This window comes from Solanum dulcamara, chromosome 2 (genome assembly GCF_947179165.1).
Source record: "Solanum dulcamara chromosome 2, daSolDulc1.2, whole genome shotgun sequence".
In the NCBI taxonomy this organism is placed as follows: Eukaryota; Viridiplantae; Streptophyta; class Magnoliopsida; order Solanales; family Solanaceae; genus Solanum; species Solanum dulcamara.
In genome coordinates this window covers 64993466-65012812 of record NC_077238.1, presented here as the reverse complement: position 1 = coordinate 65012812, position 19347 = coordinate 64993466, and the positions used below count along the sequence as shown (strand labels likewise).

The 19347-nt window shown below is 36.5% G+C and overlaps 2 protein-coding genes across 2 annotated transcripts; both read left to right on the top strand.

Moving 5' to 3' along the window:
* The first annotated feature begins 9337 nt into the window (after nucleotides 1-9337).
* On the top strand, nucleotides 9338-11602 carry LOC129872324 (uncharacterized). Its single transcript, XM_055947280.1, has 3 exons — nucleotides 9338-9657; nucleotides 9784-10750; nucleotides 10952-11602. The coding sequence occupies exons 1-3, from the start codon at nucleotides 9338-9340 to the stop codon at nucleotides 11600-11602; spliced, it is 1938 nt and encodes a 645-aa protein (XP_055803255.1).
* A 5152-nt stretch (nucleotides 11603-16754) lies between these two features.
* Nucleotides 16755-19019, top strand: LOC129872317 (uncharacterized). Its single transcript, XM_055947267.1, has 3 exons — nucleotides 16755-17074; nucleotides 17201-18167; nucleotides 18369-19019. The coding sequence occupies exons 1-3, from the start codon at nucleotides 16755-16757 to the stop codon at nucleotides 19017-19019; spliced, it is 1938 nt and encodes a 645-aa protein (XP_055803242.1).
* The last annotated feature ends 328 nt before the right edge of the window (nucleotides 19020-19347 follow it).

Sequence of the window (19347 nt, the reverse complement as noted above, 5' to 3'; positions counted from 1 at the left end):
AAAGAGTCTAAGAGGGGTGAGAGTGATAGTGGTGACTTTACAAATTTGAGGTCTGATAATGGAGGTCATCCTTAGTTTTGAAAAAAGTACTCCGATTATAATTCTTTTAGTACTCTGGAGCAAAGTTCAGTAAATATCAAGTGTCTAACCTAAGCCACAAGGAAGAGCTTCCAGTGATCAGACTTTCCCCACTTTCCAAAAGTGTGGAAAGAGTCATTTAGGGAGATGCTTAGCTAGTAAAGAGGGTTTCTTTGGATGTGGTAACATTAGGCACAAGATGAGGAATTCCCCTTCGCTTGCTAGCAAAGGTAGAGATAGTAGTTAGACTCAGACTACTTCTTCAGGTTGATTCACTCATCAGAGTACTTTATCTAGTTATGGTAGTGGTCAGTGCCAAAACATGTTTTATGTTCTTCAGAATCGACAGGATCTGGAGGATTCTTCGGATGTGGTGACTGGTATGTTATGAGTCTTTTAGTTTGATGTTTATGCTCTGTTATATCCTGGAGAAAATCTTTCTTTCATAACTATTTATCTTACTATGAAATTTGATGTTAGTCTCAAAATCTTGTTAGAGCCTTTCTCTTTCTATTCTCATATTGGTGATTCATTTTTAACTAAATGGGTCTATAAAAATTGACTGGTTTCAGCTTTCATAAGATCACCTCAGATGATCTTGTAGAAATTGATATGACTGACTTTGATATTATTCTTAGTATTAATTAGCTTCATGCATAATATGCCTTTATTAATCTAGAAGGGTAGTAATTTCATGTTTAAGGGTCAGTTTATCTCATGCCTTAAAGCTCAAAAAATGATTTCTAAAGGCTGTATCTATGATTGATACATGTTAGGGATATGAATTCCAAAACCCCTACTCTTGAGTCAGTTTTTGTTGTGAGAGAGTTTTTGGAAGTATTTCCTGATGATTTTCCTAGTATTCCTCCCGAATGAAAAATAGACTTTGATATTGATCTTGTCCATGACACCCTGCCTATCTCTACTCCTTCTTATAGAATATCTTTGGCAGAAAGGAGTTGAAGGATTAGTTAAAGGACCTTTTAGATAAAGGCTTCATCAGACCGAGTATCTCTTCATGGGGTGCTCTAGATCTCTTTGTTTGAAATAAAGATGGTTCTCTCCATATGTGCATTAATTATCGATAGTTGAACAAGGTCATAGTAAAAAATAAGTATCATATCTCCAAGGATTGATGACTTGTTCGATCAACTTCAAGGTGCTTCTTACTTATCTAAGAATGTTCTTTGATTGAGTTGTCATTAGCTAAGAGTGAGAGAATGTGACATTATGAAGGTGACTTTTAGAACTCGATATGGTCACTTTGAATTTTTAGTTTTCTTTTGTATTAATGAATGCTCCTACAACTTTTATGGATTTCATGAATAGGGTGTTTAAGCAATACTTAGATATGTTCGTCATTGTGCTCATTGATGATATTTTGATCTATTCTCGAAGTGAGGATGAACATACCAATCATTTGATGATTGTCTTTCAAGTTCTCAAGGATCGCCAATCTTTTGCTAAGCTTATCAATTTTTAGTTTTGGTTGAGGTCAGTTTCTTTTCTTAGCCATATTGTTTCCAGTAATGGTATTAGAGTTAATCCTAAGAGGACTTAGGCAGTTAAGAATTGGACTATCCTCTTTCTCCCTTAGATATTCAGAGTTTCTTTGGTTTAGCCAATTACTATAGAGGTTTGTGGAATGGTTTTTCTCTATTGCTTTTCCTTTGACTAAGTTGACTCAAGAGAAGGTGAAATTCCAATTGTCCAAAACATGTTAGAAGCGTTTCCAAGAATTGAAAGGTCAATTTACCTCTGCCCTAGTTTTGACTTTATCAGAAGGATCCAATGGGTTTGTTGTGTATTATGATTCCTCGAGGATTAGTCTTGTCTTTGTGTTGATGTAAAATAGTAAGGTGATAGCCTATGCTTCTAGTCATTTTAAAGTTTATGAAAAGAACTACCCAACCCATGGCTTTGAGTTAGCAGTGGTGGTGTTTGCTTTGAAGATTTGGAGATACTAGCTCTATGGTATTCATGTGGATGTATTCACTGATCATAAGAGTTTGTAGTATGTATTTAAAAAAAGATTTAAACTGTCAACAAAAGAAATAATTGAGTTGTTGAAATACTATGACATGTGTGTTCTTCTTTATCAGGGGAAGACAAATGTGGTTTCTGATGCTCTTAGTAGATTCTCCATGGATAATATTGCTCACATTGAGGATTAAAAAAAGGAGTTAGTTTATTATGTGCATAGACTAGCTCATTTGGGTGTTCGCTTGGTTTATTCTAAAGAGGGTCATCTTATTATGCAAAATGGATCAGAATCTTCTCTTGTGTCGAATGTGAAGGCAAAGCAAGATAGTGATCTGACTTTAGTTGAATTGAAGAAAGTGGTTTCCGAAAAAGCATTAGTGAGAGATTGAAGACTATCCAAAGTCGACATAAATCCTATTCGAATGTGAGAAGAAGAGAGCTTGAGTTTAAAGTTAATAATTGGGTTTACTTCAAAATCTTACCTATGAAGGGTGTGATGCATTTTGCCAAGAAAGAGAAGCTTAGTCCTCGTTATGTAGGCTCATATAATATTTTGAGGCATTTCGGTAAGGTGTCTTATGAGTTGAATTTGCCTTCGAAATAGGCATCGGTGCATCCAGTGCTTCATGTATCTATGTTGAAAAAGTGTATTGGTAATCCTATTTCGATTGTGCCATTGGAGAGTTTTGGTGTGAAATAAAGTCTCTCTTATGAAGAAGTTTCGGTTGAGATTCTTGATCGTCATGTTTGGAAGTTGAGAAATAAAGAAGTTGCTTCCATTAAAGTTCTTTGGAGGAATCAATTAGTTGAGGGTTCTACTTGGGAAGACGAAGCCGATATGATTTCCCGTTATCCTCATCTCTTTCCCTCCACTTTAGTTTAGCTTGAGGTATTAGTTCATCATATTTACTCTTTTAGATTCATACATCTCAGTTATTCTCATGTTTTCCTATGCATGCATGTTCATGAAAATGGTTTTAAAAGTCATGTTTTAGCTTGGGGTTGATTACTCCTTGTTTTTATGCATTTTGATGTATTTTGCATTCATATTGGTTTGTTAGATCTCTTTCCTTACTCTATTCATGATAGCTTAAGTCCTATTTGAGGATGAATGTTTCCAAAGGAGAGATATTGTATCATCCCGAAAGTTAAAAAGTCAAAATAGAAGAAATAGTTCAAAAATATTATTGGTGCAGGACTTAACGAGACCATGTACAGACCATACAAGCTTATACAATTTGTAGACGCCATCTTATATGGATTCTAGAAGTTGGGAGATTGGGGACAGGATTTCACATATAGTTGTATGTCTGTATAAGGGTTCACTGACTATAGACCCAATCGTAGACTATCATTAGGAAATATTGGTTCAAGGGAAGTTTTACGAGAGGACTTCATGTCCCATGGAATGTTTCACAGACCGTACATATTTTTGTAAAGGGAAAGCTTGATAAAGAAATTGGGGTTCGGGTTCATAATCAAAGACAGCCCATCGAGACTTGTAGGATTCATAGACCCTTTCATACAAGTTAGCCTTTAGGACACCCAGATCACCTTTATCTTAACGGACCCTTGTACGGTGTGTGGTCCTTTGTACGGACCGTATAGGGATTTGTTAAGAGGGTCGCATTTATTTTCTCAAGGTTATTTTAATCTTTGTTCACTCTTTTAATCCAAATACCAAGTCGTTATGGCCATGCTTACAAGGGTTTAAATAATTTCCTAAGGAATCTAACCCTTCATTCATTCACAATCTCTTCTAAAATATTTCTTCTCTCTCAAGTTTGCTCTCAAGCTTTCCTTCCAAGTCAAGAACAAGATCACAAGTTCAGGTCTCCTTCTCCAATTGTGAGCTACCATTCTCCAAGGTATGTGAGAATTTCATCCATAGACCTTCTTTCATATATAGAGTCCCAAAATGTTTTCAAATTCCTTTTATGCTTTATTTCTAAACCCTAGGTTTTGATGATCTTGCATTGGGTTCAATCAATTATGATCCATTTCACTCCAATTGATTTTATTATGCACGAAATTTATCTTAATTATATGTTTTTAATAAAATTTACATGAGCGCACGCACTATGTCTATTTTATGATTATGAAATGTGTTTGAGAATTATTCATGCATCATGAATTTATGAAATTACGATTTAAGGTTGTTTATTGATGAAGTACCAATTATGATTTTATGAAGACAAAGGTTGCTTCAAAAGTAAAGTATTCTTATCATGAAGGATTTTCATGATTTTTATGCAAAATTTATCATGATCTAGATGCTTTAGATAAGTATCTATTTATGAATATGTTATGAGATCACGATATGTTGGCTATACTTATGATTCAAGTATGTTATGATGAATTTGGTATTATTAGATTCTTACTATTTTCTAATATTATGATAAGTTCATGTTTATATAAGATATTGTTGAGAGCATCACCTAGCATTGAACGGATTATATGATAAAGGCTATCCTGTTAGTATAGGTGGGGTCACTAGAAGCAATTCCCTAGTCCCATAACTATGTGCCACCGAAGGAAAAAGGATCACTCATTAGTTGAGGCTTGATTCCTTAGTAGCTTAGTGGATTCACTTAGGCAATGTGTATGGTCCTTACCTTGACAAGTAAGACAACCTCTTTTCGATGTGGCGAAGATACAAGAATCCATGTTATATCTTACATTGATTATGTTGGTTAACCATATCTCTCACAAAGACGTATGATTTTCTTATCATGTCGTGTTTAGCTTATGAGTTACTTATGAGTTATACATTAACCATGTTTTATGTTTCTAAACACGTTTTAAGGAATGATATTATATTTTATCTTAGTCATTGTATTATCAAGTTTTATATCATGCATTGCATATTCTCTGTACTCAGTACATCTTATAGTATTGATCGCATACTTTGTATGCCTATATTGATATCATAATATAGGTTCTAACATTCCTCCCCACAGTCGTGGCTAGTACTGGTTTTTTTTCGATGTTGCATTGATTTGTGAGTCCTCATGCCTCGAGGGCATAACAATTATGAGTTCTTTATGTCTTTCATTTCTGACTCATTTCCATTTCAGTCAATTTTGGGGAGCTAGGGCTTGTCCTATGCCTTTCTATGATAGTAGATGCTATGTCAGACTACTATTTATTTCCCATATTTCAAGATATTATGCTTAGATTGTCGTTATTTAGATTTTTATTTGAGACTTATCTTCCGCATTTCTCTCATGGCTATTTTATGTTATTTTAAGTCATGCTATGTTATGCTAAGAGGCTAGTTTAAGGTCTATTAGGATCCTATTCGTCGTATCACATCTGACGTCTAGCTTGAGTCGTGATAGGTGCATGCAATGATTTTTACCATCTTTTTTGAGGAAGAAAGATTGTTTCCATTTTTACTACTAACGGGATTCATACCACCTGGATCATTTTAAGAAATTTATTTTTGAGATTTATGATGTGTCGAGGACATGCTCCTTTTCTACTTGAAAACATTAGAGGCATCCGAATATATCATATTTTACTTGACTGGTGGAAAAGTCACCGACCCTTTCTATAAGGTCTAGCTCGAGTCCATCATGGATTCCTCAGTACCTGTCATCCATAGAATAGGAGGAGGGAGGCATATGGGTTCTACCTTACTGATCGGGACTGGGGTAGGTGTATATACCTTGGCACGAGTTACTTGTCACTATTAGTACTACTGATTTTACTGCATAAATCATATTCATTATGCATTGCCAATCACTAGCATGATTAGTTATTGTTTGTACCTGTTTGTCTTATGGGGGGCATACGGGTTTAGTTTGTTGTTTTGTACCTTCTATTCCTTTGATTGAAGGTAAATATTTTCCTTGTTCTCCTGTATCTGACAATTTATATGTAGGGTTTGTTTTATAATGCCCTTCTTGCCTTTTATGTGATATTTGTGGTTGTTTCTATTAGTATGCCTTTGTCTAGATTTCTTATGTAAGACCCCGAAAGTTGGAAATCTAGGCGAAGGAAAATTTATTGCATAAAAAGATCTAGTGCATGCTTATACGAGCCCACCTATGATCTGTAGAAGCACCTAAACCATAGGAATGCATTCGTAGAAAGCCTGAACACTTGGGGAAAACTTGAAATCTTAGATGTCATTCTATGAGGGATATCTATGGACTATATAATGTCCTACGGTCCTTAGATGACGCCCGTAGGAAGGGCCCTAAGGTTTGGAAGTTTTTCTAAGTGTTGGTCATATGACGAGAGGGTCCTACGAACCGTAAAATATTCTACAATCCATAGGTTTGACCCATTAAAGAGATTCAGGGACTTGGGTTTTAGATTTTGGAAAGTATGCAGGACGAGAAGGGTCTATAACCCATAGGGCATTCGACAACCCATAGACTCTAGTTGTAAGACCAATGTACAATTCCAGTAGCTACTATTTTAGGTACATGAGTTCTACAAGGGTGTTATACGATCTCCAGAACAACCTATGACCCATAAGACAAGGGTCGTAGGAGTTGGATTATTTTGTACATGGGATTCTATGTGTAACACCCCAATTTATTTTTAAGAATTATTTATTTATTTGTTTAGTTATGTTTTTGGATGATCTGACTTCAGGAGGACATAACCCTATCAAAATTTGAAAATTTGGGAAAACCCATAAAATGAAAGTTGTAGATAATTGCAATACCTTTCCAACCATAAAGTCATGGGCTTATATATGACATCGGAATAAAAAGTTATGGATATTGTAAGGAAGAAGGGTCAAGATGGGCAGAAAGTTTGGCCCAACCCGATTCCAAGTCGGGTCAGCCCATATTTCTTACCATGTAAGAGATAAGTTCAGCCTTATCTCTTTTCTTTCATTCAATATACTTTCAGAACACCATAGAGATATAGAGAGAGAGAGAGAGAATTAAAAGCCATTTTTGACCCAAATTCGAGTCCCGATTTCTGAAGCTCGTGAAGAGAAAAACGTTGCACGTTGCGTTGTCTTCATTTTGAGCTAAAAATCAGAGAAGAAGGAGAGTATTAAGGTGGTTGAATTATACTTCAAGGTAAGATTGAGGTGTTGTTTTTCCTTATTATCAAGCTTGTTTAGAGATTTAACGGATTAGAACGGAGAAAATAGTGTTATAAACTTGTTTGTTGCCTTGTTGGAATTTATGGATTAGGGGATGTTTTGGTTGGATTAAATGGGTGGAATTATTTAAGTTATGAAGTATAATTATTGTTTATATTGTTGTTGATGTTCTTGATAAGTTGTTGTTGTCGAAATTGGGGGAATAAACTTTGCTTGCAAACCCGTTTTTGGTTGGGACTGCTGTTAGTAATTGTAGTATAACTCCTTGTGTAAACCTTAGTTTTGAGTGATTCAAGATGTTTTAGAAATATATTCCATAGGGATATAACTTTTATTTAGGATCCAAAATCCAGTTTTGCTTTTATTGACTCGAAAAAGGGTGATGAAGTACAGGGGAGGTGTTGCCCAGATTTTGGTCTAAAAATCCTACATGGACTGCTGTGGGTATTTTGAGCATCTCTTGTTGTACATAATTGTTGTAGGGGTGATTCAAAGTTGTATATGATCATAAGACATATAGCTATAACTTTCTTTGAGGACACAAAGCCTAATTCTCCCATTTACCCCTTCGAAACTGAGCAGCAATACAAGACAGTAGTGCTGCCCAGAATTTCCGTTTTGATACTTTGGGTTGATTTTCAGTGATTTTATGTTTAGTTTCGATATGCTGGAACTTTTAAACTTAAGTAGATATTTGATTGTGTATTTAAGGTGTATATTCTCTTATACAAGCTAAGAGGAACTGTTTGACGAAGTGGATTTTGGTTGATCTATGACATAGAGAAATTGAACTCCTCGAGTGGTGGTAGAACTTGTTGTGTGCTAAAATGCCAAGGTTCCTGTATAAACTTGAACTTGAAATATTTTATTTTTATGAAATTTGAAGTATTTTTTTGGGTTGTTTCCTTACTCCTTGTTTTGTATTTTGGTATGACTATTATCTCAAGTATTGCAAAACTTTCGCTGAATCGCCCACTTGTACGAATTGCTTGATTATTTTGCATTCTTGTTGGGAATTTGTCCTTCTTGTTACGGTGACTTATCATCGATATTGGCATGCCTCTCGATTCAGATCTTGCCCATCTTGACTTTGGATTTACATTTCGTCTTGACGATGGATTTTCGTCCATTTTTTAGTACGAGTGAAAATCCACTTTCAACATGGTCTTTGATCTTCTTGATATTGGGTGACGACCCTTCTTGATATGGACACTTCTTGATTTCGGAGCTTCGGTCAGTCTTGATATTGATTGTGCTTAGTGTGAAGGCATGACGTACATATGGGGTGAAATTGATTATTTGACTACTCTTTTGAATTGAATTATAAGCATCCTTGGTACTTAAGCTTTTGAATATTAGTATTGATATTTTGAAACTCTCCAAGATTTGTATTCGATACTTGATATACTTGTTCACTTGGATTTAATGCTACCTTATTGAACCGCTTATGATGAAAAAGGAAATTTGAGAATTTTTAATTGCTCTAATTCCAAAGGTTATACACCACTAAGCTTTATGCTTAGCGATAGTTGTTTCCTATCGTAGGTGATGTGCGAGATGGGATATGAAGATGGCCATGTGGAGTAGACTTTTTGGGAGCTCTTTTGAAGATCACATATGCATATACATCTAGTTTTTGTATATTATTTTGGGGACTTGTACATGATACATGTGTGGCACTTATGTACGAAATTTTAAAGGCTTGTAACTTGAACCAAGTGACTAATTGTGTTATTTTAGAGTGTGCTTTTAACTCAAGTTATGCAATGTACTAGGTTATATTTTGACTTGTCATTATGCACGAAGGAAGATAATATTTTTGTGATAATTACTTATTTGAAGTTTTGTGTATTTTATGGACCTGTAGTATTGTTGAATTAGAAATTATTATTTTAAAAATAAAACTCCTATATCGTATTTCAATAAAAAAAAATTGTTTTTTTTAGGCTAAAATAATTGTAATAATTAGTTTTTGTTTCCTAAGTGGTATTCTCCTAAAAGGGGATGCTACAAGAGTTGGTATCACAGCCTATGTATATAATTCTAGGACTTTTGTTGTGATTTGTTGGCATACTATTTTCTTTTGTCCCGTATATTTTTTCTTGTATATAGCGCATATGCATCATGTGCATGTTCCTAATGCAATGTGATCTTCCCTTATGTAGGAGTCAATTCGTGGCATCTTCTACTTCTAATAGACTTATGGAAGCCGCTCGTGAGGGGGAAAATAACTCTAATGCCCAACCTCACCTACAAAAAGGGGTTGGAGAACATTTTTCTGATCATAATCCTCTTAGCACAAGTGGATCTAAAGTGGGAAATAATCGGGGCATAAGAGTTGGGCCACACCCCCAAATGAGTCATAGTGCTCCTGCTGCTGATCCTCCTTTTCAACAAATGGCTGATTTATTTCATCACATGGCTAGAAGAATGCCTAACCCTGATGAAATAAACTATGAGAAAATGACAAAAATGGGAGGAGTTGAGTTTGAAGGAACTGTTGACCCTACCGATGCCGAGCAGTGATTGGAATGAATTGAAAGAGTATTCGAGCAGTTAGAGTGTTCAGACACTGCCAAATTTAAGTATGCTGTCTCACTCTTATAAAAAGATGCCTATGATTGATGGATAAGTGTACCGACTGCCAGGGCAAAACCTCCTGTTCTTACTTGGGATGATTTTGTGAAGGAATTTCATAAGAAGTATGTCCCACCTGCTTATCACAATGCAAAGAAAAAAGAGTTCTTAAATTTAGAGCAAGGGAGCATGTCTATCACTGAATATCAGCAGCAATTTCTCAGGCTGTCCCGCTATGCTGGGGGTATTATTAATGATGAAAAAGATAAGTGCAGGCGGTTCGAAGATGATTTGAATGATTCTATCAGAAAATCTGTAGCGGTCCTACAACATGAAAAATTTTGTACATTAGTTTTAGCTGCTCTTACTTGGGAAAGGATCGACAAGGAACAAATTGGTAGAAATGAACACAAGTTCAGGAAAGCTTATGCAGATTCAGGAGGTCCATCAAAAAGAGGGAAATTTGACAGTTCCACAGCTAATACTTTTCGCAAGATAGCCCAACATAAGCAGAATAGATCAAGTTACTCTACTGCCAGCACTCCAAGCTATGGTCAAGGCAAGACTCGTATACCCACTTGTGCACAATGTGGAAAAAATCACTTTGGTACTTGTAGAAGAGCTTCTGGCGCTTGTTTTAATTGTGGGAGCTTCGATCATAAAGTGAGGGATTGTCCTAATCCTAATCCCATTTCTTCTCCGCATACGGAAGTCTCTGTTCAGAAACCTATTACCACTCAATCTCAAGGGAATAGAGGTGCAAGATCTAGAAACACACAAGCAACAGGTGCAGGTGGATCCAATCAAGCGAGTGGATCAAGAGCTACAGCACGAGCTTATGCAATGAGACAGAGGGATAAACAAGATGGAGCAGATGTGGTTGTTGGTAAATTTCACTTATTCGACTTATGTGTCGTTACATTATTTGATCCTGGTTCTACACATTCGTATGTTTGTTCATCATTGGATTTTCCTGAAAATGTGAAGCCTGTGAGACTCGATTATGGTGTGCTTGTCCAAAGTCCTTTGGGTCAACAGGTTGTTTGTAATCAAATCTATCGAGGTTGTCCCTTCATGATTCAAAACCTGGTCCTTCCTGCTGATTTGATTGAAATGCCTTTCCATGATTTTGATATTATTATCGGTATGGATTGGCTTTATAAATATCATGCAGTAGTGGATTGTAGGTCTAAGCATATGACTTTTAAGGACCCTGCATTTTCACACATTATTGTGCAGGGTGAAAGGTCATTGTCCTCTAATATTATTTCTGCGGCCTTAGCAAAAAGGATGATTCGTCGGGGTTGTAGTATGTATCTTGCTCACATAATTGATACACGTGTAGAGAGTCCTATTCTTAAAGATATACCTACTATGTGTGACTTTCCTGAAGTGTTTCCAGAAAATCTTCCTGGGTTACCACCAGAAAGAGAAGTTGAATTTCTGATTGAGCTCATTCCTGGATCTACTCCTATTTCTATCACTCCTTATAGGATGTCACCAGCAGAATTAAAGGAATTGAAGACTCAATTGCAAGAACTTCTTGAGAAAGGTTTCATTCGTCCAAGTGTTTCTCCTTGGGGAGCCCCTGTGCTATTTGTGAAAAAGAAAGATGGTACTCTTAGACTTTCTATTGGCTATAGACAATTGAATAAAATAACAATCAAGAACAGATATCCATTACCAAGAATTGATGATTTGTTTGACCAACTGAAGGGTGCTAATTTATTCTCCAAGATTGATTTAAGGTCTGGGTATCACCAACTGCGTGTTAGAAAGGAAGATGTTCCTAAAACTGCTTTTAGAACTCGATACGGTCACTATGAATTCTTAGTGATGCCATTCGGATTAACTAATGCGCCTGCAATATTCATGGATTTGATGAATTGAGTATTTAGGCCTTATCTTGATCAATTTGTGGTTGTATTTATAGATGATATTTTAATATATTCCAAGAATGAAGAAGAGCATGATAAACATCTTCGAATTGTTTTGCAAATTCTGCAAGAGAAGAAGCTTTATGCTAAGCTTTCTAAATGTGAATTTTGGCTCAGTGAAGTGGCCTTTCTGGGACATATTGTATCGGCCGCAGGTGTGAAAGTGGATCCTGGTAAGATTCAAGCTATTGTTGAATGGAAACCACTTAAAAGTCCAACTGAAGTAAGGAGTTTCTTGGGTTTAGCGGGATACTATAGGAGGTTTGTCAAAGGCTTCTCCATTATCGCCTCCCCTTTGACTAAACTTTTGAGGAAGGATGTCAAGTTTGTATGGGATGACAAATTCCAGGAAAGTTTTGAAAATCTCAAATCCTTATTGAAACAATCTCCTATACTTACTCTACCAACTGAAGGTAAAGAATATGTGATATATAGTGATGCTTCTCATCATGGTTTGGGTTGTGTACTGATGCAAGAAGGGAAAGTGGGTACATATGCTTCCCGAAAATTGAAACCACATGAATTGAACTATCCTACTCATGACCTTGAGCTCGCTGCCATAGTGTTTGCCTTGAAAATTTGGAGGCATTACTTATATGGCGAAAAATGTCACATATTTACTGATCACAAGAGTTTGAAGTACTTGGGTACACAGAAAGAGTTGAATTTGAGGAAACGTAGATGGCTTGAACTCATTAAAGATTATGACTGTACCATTGACTATCATCCTGGTAAAGCCAATGTAGTTGTGGATGCTCTAAGTCGTAAAGCCTTTGCTAGTTTATCTATTAATCCTCTGACTTTATTTCTTGACTTACGAGCCATGAATGCTTGTCTTGCATTTAATTCTGATGGCTCTATTGTTGCTAGGTTGCAAGTCAAGCCAATTCTACTTGAACAGGTGAAAGAGGCACAATAGTTAGATGAGAAGCTTGTAAAATTGATCAAAGAAGTTCAAACTGGAGGAAAGCTTGATTTTACTTTAGGGGAGAATGGTGCTCTATTTTATCATAATAGGTTATGTGTTCCAAAGGATGACAACTTGAGGAAAGATATTTTGAATGAAGCACATACGTCACCATATGCAATGCATCCTAGAGGTACCAAAATGTACCAAACCATCAAAGAACACTACTGGTGGAATGGTATGAAGAAGGACATTGCGGAATATATTTCTAAATGCTTAGCTTGTCAACAGATAAAGGCCGAGCATCAAGTCCCAGCAGGATTATTACAACCCCTATCAATACCTGAGTGGAAATGGGAAAGAATAACCATGGACTTTGTTTCTGGGCTTCCACGTACCCAAAGAAATCATGATGCAATTTGGGTTATAGTTGATAGGCTCACTAAAAGTGCTCATTTCTTGGCCATCAGAATGGACTACCCACTTGAACGTTTAGCAGAATTGTACGTTAATGAAATTGTGAGGCTATATGGAGTTCCTGTTTCTATTGTATTTGACCGAGACCCGAGGTTTACATCTAGATTCTGGACTAGCTTGCAAGAAGCTTTGGGCACTAGGTTGAACTTTAGTACATCTTTCCATCCTCAGACAGATGGCCAATCTGAGAGGGTGATTCAAATCTTGGAAGATATGCTTCGAGCTTGCATTATAGAATTTGAAGGTAGTTGGGAGAGACACCTAGCCTTGGTAGAATTCGCTTATAACAATATCTACCAATCAAGCATTGGCATGCCACCCTATGAAGCCTTATATGGGAGAAAGTGTAGAACTCCTCTTTGCTGGAGTGAAGTTGGTGAACGAAAGTTGGTTGGTCCTGAGATTGTGCAACAAACTGAGGATAAGGTAAAAATCATCAAGGAACGTCTAAAAATTGATTCAGATAGACAAAAGTCTTATTCTAATCTTAAGAGGCGTGAAATTGAATATCAGGCAGGAGACAAGGTATTTTTAAAGGTTTCTCCGTGGAAGAGAATTATGAGATTTGACCAAAAAGGGAAACTTAGTCCTCGATTTGTTGGACCATATGAAGTACTTGAGAGAGTTGGTCCAGTTGCATATAAACTAGCGCTTCCACCGGAGTTAGATAGAATCCACAATGTCTTCCATGTTTCTATGCTTAGAATCCACAATGTCTTCCATAGGTTTGACCCATTAAAGAGATTCAGGGACTTGGGTTTTAGATTTTGGAAAGTATGCAGGACGAGAAGGGTCTATAACCCATAGGGCATTCGACAACCCATAGACTCTAGCTGTAAGACCAATGTACAATTCCAGTAGCTACTATTTTAGGTACATGAGTTCTACAAGGGTGTTATACGATCTCCAGAACAACCTATGACCCATAAGACAAGGGTCGTAGGAGTTGGATTATTTTGTACATGGGATTCTATGTGTAACACCCCAATTTATTTTTAAGAATTATTTATTTATTTGTTTAGTTATGTTTTTGGATGATCTGACATCAGGAGGACATAACCCTATCAAAATTTGAAAATTTGGGAAAACCCATAAAATGAAAGTTGTAGATAATTGCAATACCGTTCCAACCATAAAGTCATGGGCTTATATATGACATCGGAATAAAAAGTTATGGATATTGTAAGGAAGAAGGGTCAAGATGGGCAGAAAGTTTGGCCCAACCCGATTCCAAGTCGGGTCAGCCCATATTTCTTACCATGTAAGAGATAAGTTCAGCCTTATCTCTTTTCTTTCATTCAATATACTTTCAGAACACCATAGAGATATAGAGAGAGAGAGAGAGAGAGAATTAAAATCCATTTTGGACCCAAATTCGAGTCCCGATTTCTGAAGCTCGTGAAGAGAAAAACGTTGCACGTTGCGTTGTCTTCATTTTGAGCTAAAAATCAGAGAAGAAGGAGAGTATTAAGGTGGTTGAATTATACTTCAAGGTAAGATTGAGGTGTTGTTTTTCCTTATTATCAAGCTTGTTTAGAGATTTAATGGATTAGAACGGAGAAAATAGTGTTATAAACTTGTTTGTTGCCTTGTTGGAATTTATGGATTAGGGGATGTTTTGGTTGGATTAAATGGGTGGAATTATTTAAGTTATGAAGTATAATTATTGTTTATATTGTTGTTGATGTTCTTGATAAGTTGTTGTTGTCGAAATTGGGGGAATAAACTTTGCTTGCAAACCCGTTTTTGGTTGGGACTGCTGTTAGTAATTGTAGTATAACTCCTTGTGTAAACCTTAGTTTTGAGTGATTCAAGATGTTTTGGAAATATATTCCATAGGGATATAACTTTTATTTAGGATCCAAAATCCAGTTTTGCTTTTATTGACTCGAAAAAGGGTGATGAAGTACAGGGGAGGTGTTGCCCAGATTTTGGTCTAAAAATCCTACATGGACTGCTGTGGGTATTTTGAGCATCTCTTGTTGTACATAATTGTTGTAGGGGTGATTCAAAGTTGTATATGATCATAAGACATATAGCTATAACTTTCTTTGAGGACACAAAGCCTAATTCTCCCATTTACCCCTTCGAAACTGAGCAGCAATACAAGACAGTAGTGCTGCCCAGAATTTCCGTTTTGATACTTTGGGTTGATTTTCAGTGATTTTATGTTTAGTTTCGATATGCTGGAACTTTTAAACTTAAGTAGATATTTGATTGTGTATTTAAGGTGTATATTCTCTTATACAAGCTAAGAGGAACTGTTTGACGAAGTGGATTTTGGTTGATCTATGACATAGAGAAATTGAACTCCTCGAGTGGTGGTAGAACTTGTTGTGTGCTAAAATGCCAAGGTTCCTGTATAAACTTGAACTTGAAATATTTTATTTTTATGAAATTTGAAGTATTTTTTTGGGTTGTTTCCTTACTCCTTGTTTTGTATTTTGGTATGACTATTATCTCAAGTATTGCAAAACTTTCGCTGAATCGCCCACTTGTACGAATTGCTTGATCATTTTGCATTCTTGTTGGGAATTTGTCCTTCTTGTTACGGTGACTTATCATCGATATTGGCATGCCTCTCGATTCAGATCTTGCCCATCTTGACTTTGGATTTACATTTCGTCTTGACGATGGATTTTCGTCCATTTTTTAGTACGAGTGAAAATCCACTTTCAACATGGTCTTTGATCTTCTTGATATTGGGTGACGACCCTTCTTGATATGGACACTTCTTGATTTCGGAGCTTCGGTCAGTCTTGATATTGATTGTGCTTAGTGTGAAGGCATGACGTACATATGGGGTGAAATTGATTATTTGACTACTCTTTTGAATTGAATTATAAGCATCCTTGGTACTTAAGCTTTTGAATATTAGTATTGATATTTTGAAACTCTCCAAGATTTGTATTCGATACTTGATATACTTGTTCACTTGGATTTAATGCTACCTTATTGAACCGCTTATGATGAAAAAGGAAATTTGAGAATTTTTAATTGCTCTAATTCCAAAGGTTATACACCACTAAGCTTTATGCTTAGCGATAGTTGTTTCCTATCGTAGGTGATGTGCGAGATGGGATATGAAGATGGCCATGTGGAGTAGACTTTTTGGGAGCTCTTTTGAAGATCACATATGCATATACATCTAGTTTTTGTATATTATTTTGGGGACTTGTACATGATACATGTGTGGCACTTATGTACGAAATTTTAAAGGCTTGTAACTTGAACCAAGTGACTAATTGTGTTATTTTAGAGTGTGCTTTTAACTCAAGTTATGCAATGTACTAGGTTATATTTTGACTTGTCATTATGCACGAAGGAAGATAATATTTTTGTGATAATTACTTATTTGAAGTTTTGTGTATTTTATGGACCTGTAGTATTGTTGAATTAGAAATTATTATTTTAAAAATAAAACTCCTATATCGTATTTCAATAAAAAAAAATTGTTTTTTTTAGGCTAAAATAATTGTAATAATTAGTTTTTGTTTCCTAAGTGGTATTCTCCTAAAAGGGGATGCTACAAGAGTTGGTATCACAGCCTATGTATATAATTCTAGGACTTTTGTTGTGATTTGTTGGCATACTATTTTCTTTTGTCCCGTATATTTTTTCTTGTATATAGCGCATATGCATCATGTGCATGTTCCTAATGCAATGTGATCTTCCCTTATGTAGGAGTCAATTCGTGGCATCTTCTACTTCTAATAGACTTATGGAAGCCGCTCGTGAGGGGGAAAATAACTCTAATGCCCAACCTCACCTACAAAAAGGGGTTGGAGAACATTTTTCTGATCATAATCCTCTTAGCACAAGTGGATCTAAAGTGGGAAATAATCGGGGCATAAGAGTTGGGCCACACCCCCAAATGAGTCATAGTGCTCCTGCTGCTGATCCTCCTTTTCAACAAATGGCTGATTTATTTCATCACATGGCTAGAAGAATGCCTAACCCTGATGAAATAAACTATGAGAAAATGACAAAAATGGGAGGAGTTGAGTTTGAAGGAACTGTTGACCCTACCGATGCCGAGCAGTGATTGGAATGAATTGAAAGAGTATTCGAGCAGTTAGAGTGTTCAGACACTGCCAAATTTAAGTATGCTGTCTCACTCTTATAAAAAGATGCCTATGATTGATGGATAAGTGTACCGACTGCCAGGGCAAAACCTCCTGTTCTTACTTGGGATGATTTTGTGAAGGAATTTCATAAGAAGTATGTCCCACCTGCTTATCACAATGCAAAGAAAAAAGAGTTCTTAAATTTAGAGCAAGGGAGCATGTCTATCACTGAATATCAGCAGCAATTTCTCAGGCTGTCCCGCTATGCTGGGGGTATTATTAATGATGAAAAAGATAAGTGCAGGCGGTTCGAAGATGATTTGAATGATTCTATCAGAAAATCTGTAGCGGTCCTACAACATGAAAAATTTTGTACATTAGTTTTAGCTGCTCTTACTTGGGAAAGGATCGACAAGGAACAAATTGGTAGAAATGAACACAAGTTCAGGAAAGCTTATGCAGATTCTGGAGGTCCATCAAAAAGAGGGAAATTTGACAGTTCCACAGCTAATACTTTTCGCAAGATAGCCCAACATAAGCAGAATAGATCAAGTTACTCTACTGCCAGCACTCCAAGCTATGGTCAAGGCAAGACTCGTATACCCACTTGTGCACAATGTGGAAAAAATCACTTTGGTACTTGTAGAAGAGCTTCTGGCGCTTGTTTTAATTGTGGGAGCTTCGATCATAAAGTGAGGGATTGTCCTAATCCTAATCCCATTTCTTCTCCGCATACGGAAGTCTCTGTTCAGAAACCTATTACCACTCAATCTCAAGGGAATAGAGGTGCAAGATCTAGAAACACACAAGCAACAGGTGCAGGTGGATCCAATCAAGCGAGTGGATCAAGAGCTACAGCACGAGCTTATGCAATGAGACAGAGGGATAAACAAGATGGAGCAGATGTGGTTGTTGGTAAATTTCACTTATTCGACTTATGTGTCGTTACATTATTTGATCCTGGTTCTACACATTCGTATGTTTGTTCATCATTGGATTTTCCTGAAAATGTGAAGCCTGTGAGACTCGATTATGGTGTGCTTGTCCAAAGTCCTTTGGGTCAACAGGTTGTTTGTAATCAAATCTATCGAGGTTGTCCCTTCATGATTCAAAACCTGGTCCTTCCTGCTGATTTGATTGAAATGCCTTTCCATGATTTTGATATTATTATCGGTATGGATTGGCTTTATAAATATCATGCAGTAGTGGATTGTAGGTCTAAGCATATGACTTTTAAGGACCCTGCATTTTCACACATTATTGTGCAGGGTGAAAGGTCATTGTCCTCTAATATTATTTCTGCGGCCTTAGCAAAAAGGATGATTCGTCGGGGTTGTAGTATGTATCTTGCTCACATAATTGATACACGTGTAGAGAGTCCTATTCTTAAAGATATACCTACTGTGTGTGACTTTCCTGAAGTGTTTCCAGAAAATCTTCCTGGGTTACCACCAGAAAGAGAAGTTGAATTTCTGATTGAGCTCATTCCTGGATCTACTCCTATTTCTATCACTCCTTATAGGATGGCACCAGCAGAATTAAAGGAATTGAAGACTCAATTGCAAGAACTTCTTGAGAAAGGTTTCATTCGTCCAAGTGTTTCTCCTTGGGGAGCCCCTGTGCTATTTGTGAAAAAGAAAGATGGTACTCTTAGACTTTCTATTGGCTATAGACAATTGAATAAAATAACAATCAAGAACAGATATCCATTACCAAGAATTGATGATTTGTTTGACCAACTGAAGGGTGCTAATTTATTCTCCAAGATTGATTTAAGGTCTGGGTATCACCAACTGCGTGTTAGAAAGGAAGATGTTCCTAAAACTGCTTTTAGAACTCGATACGGTCACTATGAATTCTTAGTGATGCCATTCGGATTAACTAATGCGCCTGCAATATTCATGGATTTGATGAATTGAGTATTTAGGCCTTATCTTGATCAATTTGTGGTTGTATTTATAGATGATATTTTAATATATTCCAAGAATGAAGAAGAGCATGATAAACATCTTCGAATTGTTTTGCAAATTCTGCAAGAGAAGAAGCTTTATGCTAAGCTTTCTAAATGTGAATTTTGGCTCAGTGAAGTGGCCTTTCTGGGACATATTGTATCGGCCGCAGGTGTGAAAGTGGATCCTGGTAAGATTCAAGCTATTGTTGAATGGAAACCACTTAAAAGTCCAACTGAAGTAAGGAGTTTCTTGGGTTTAGCGGGATACTATAGGAGGTTTGTCAAAGGCTTCTCCA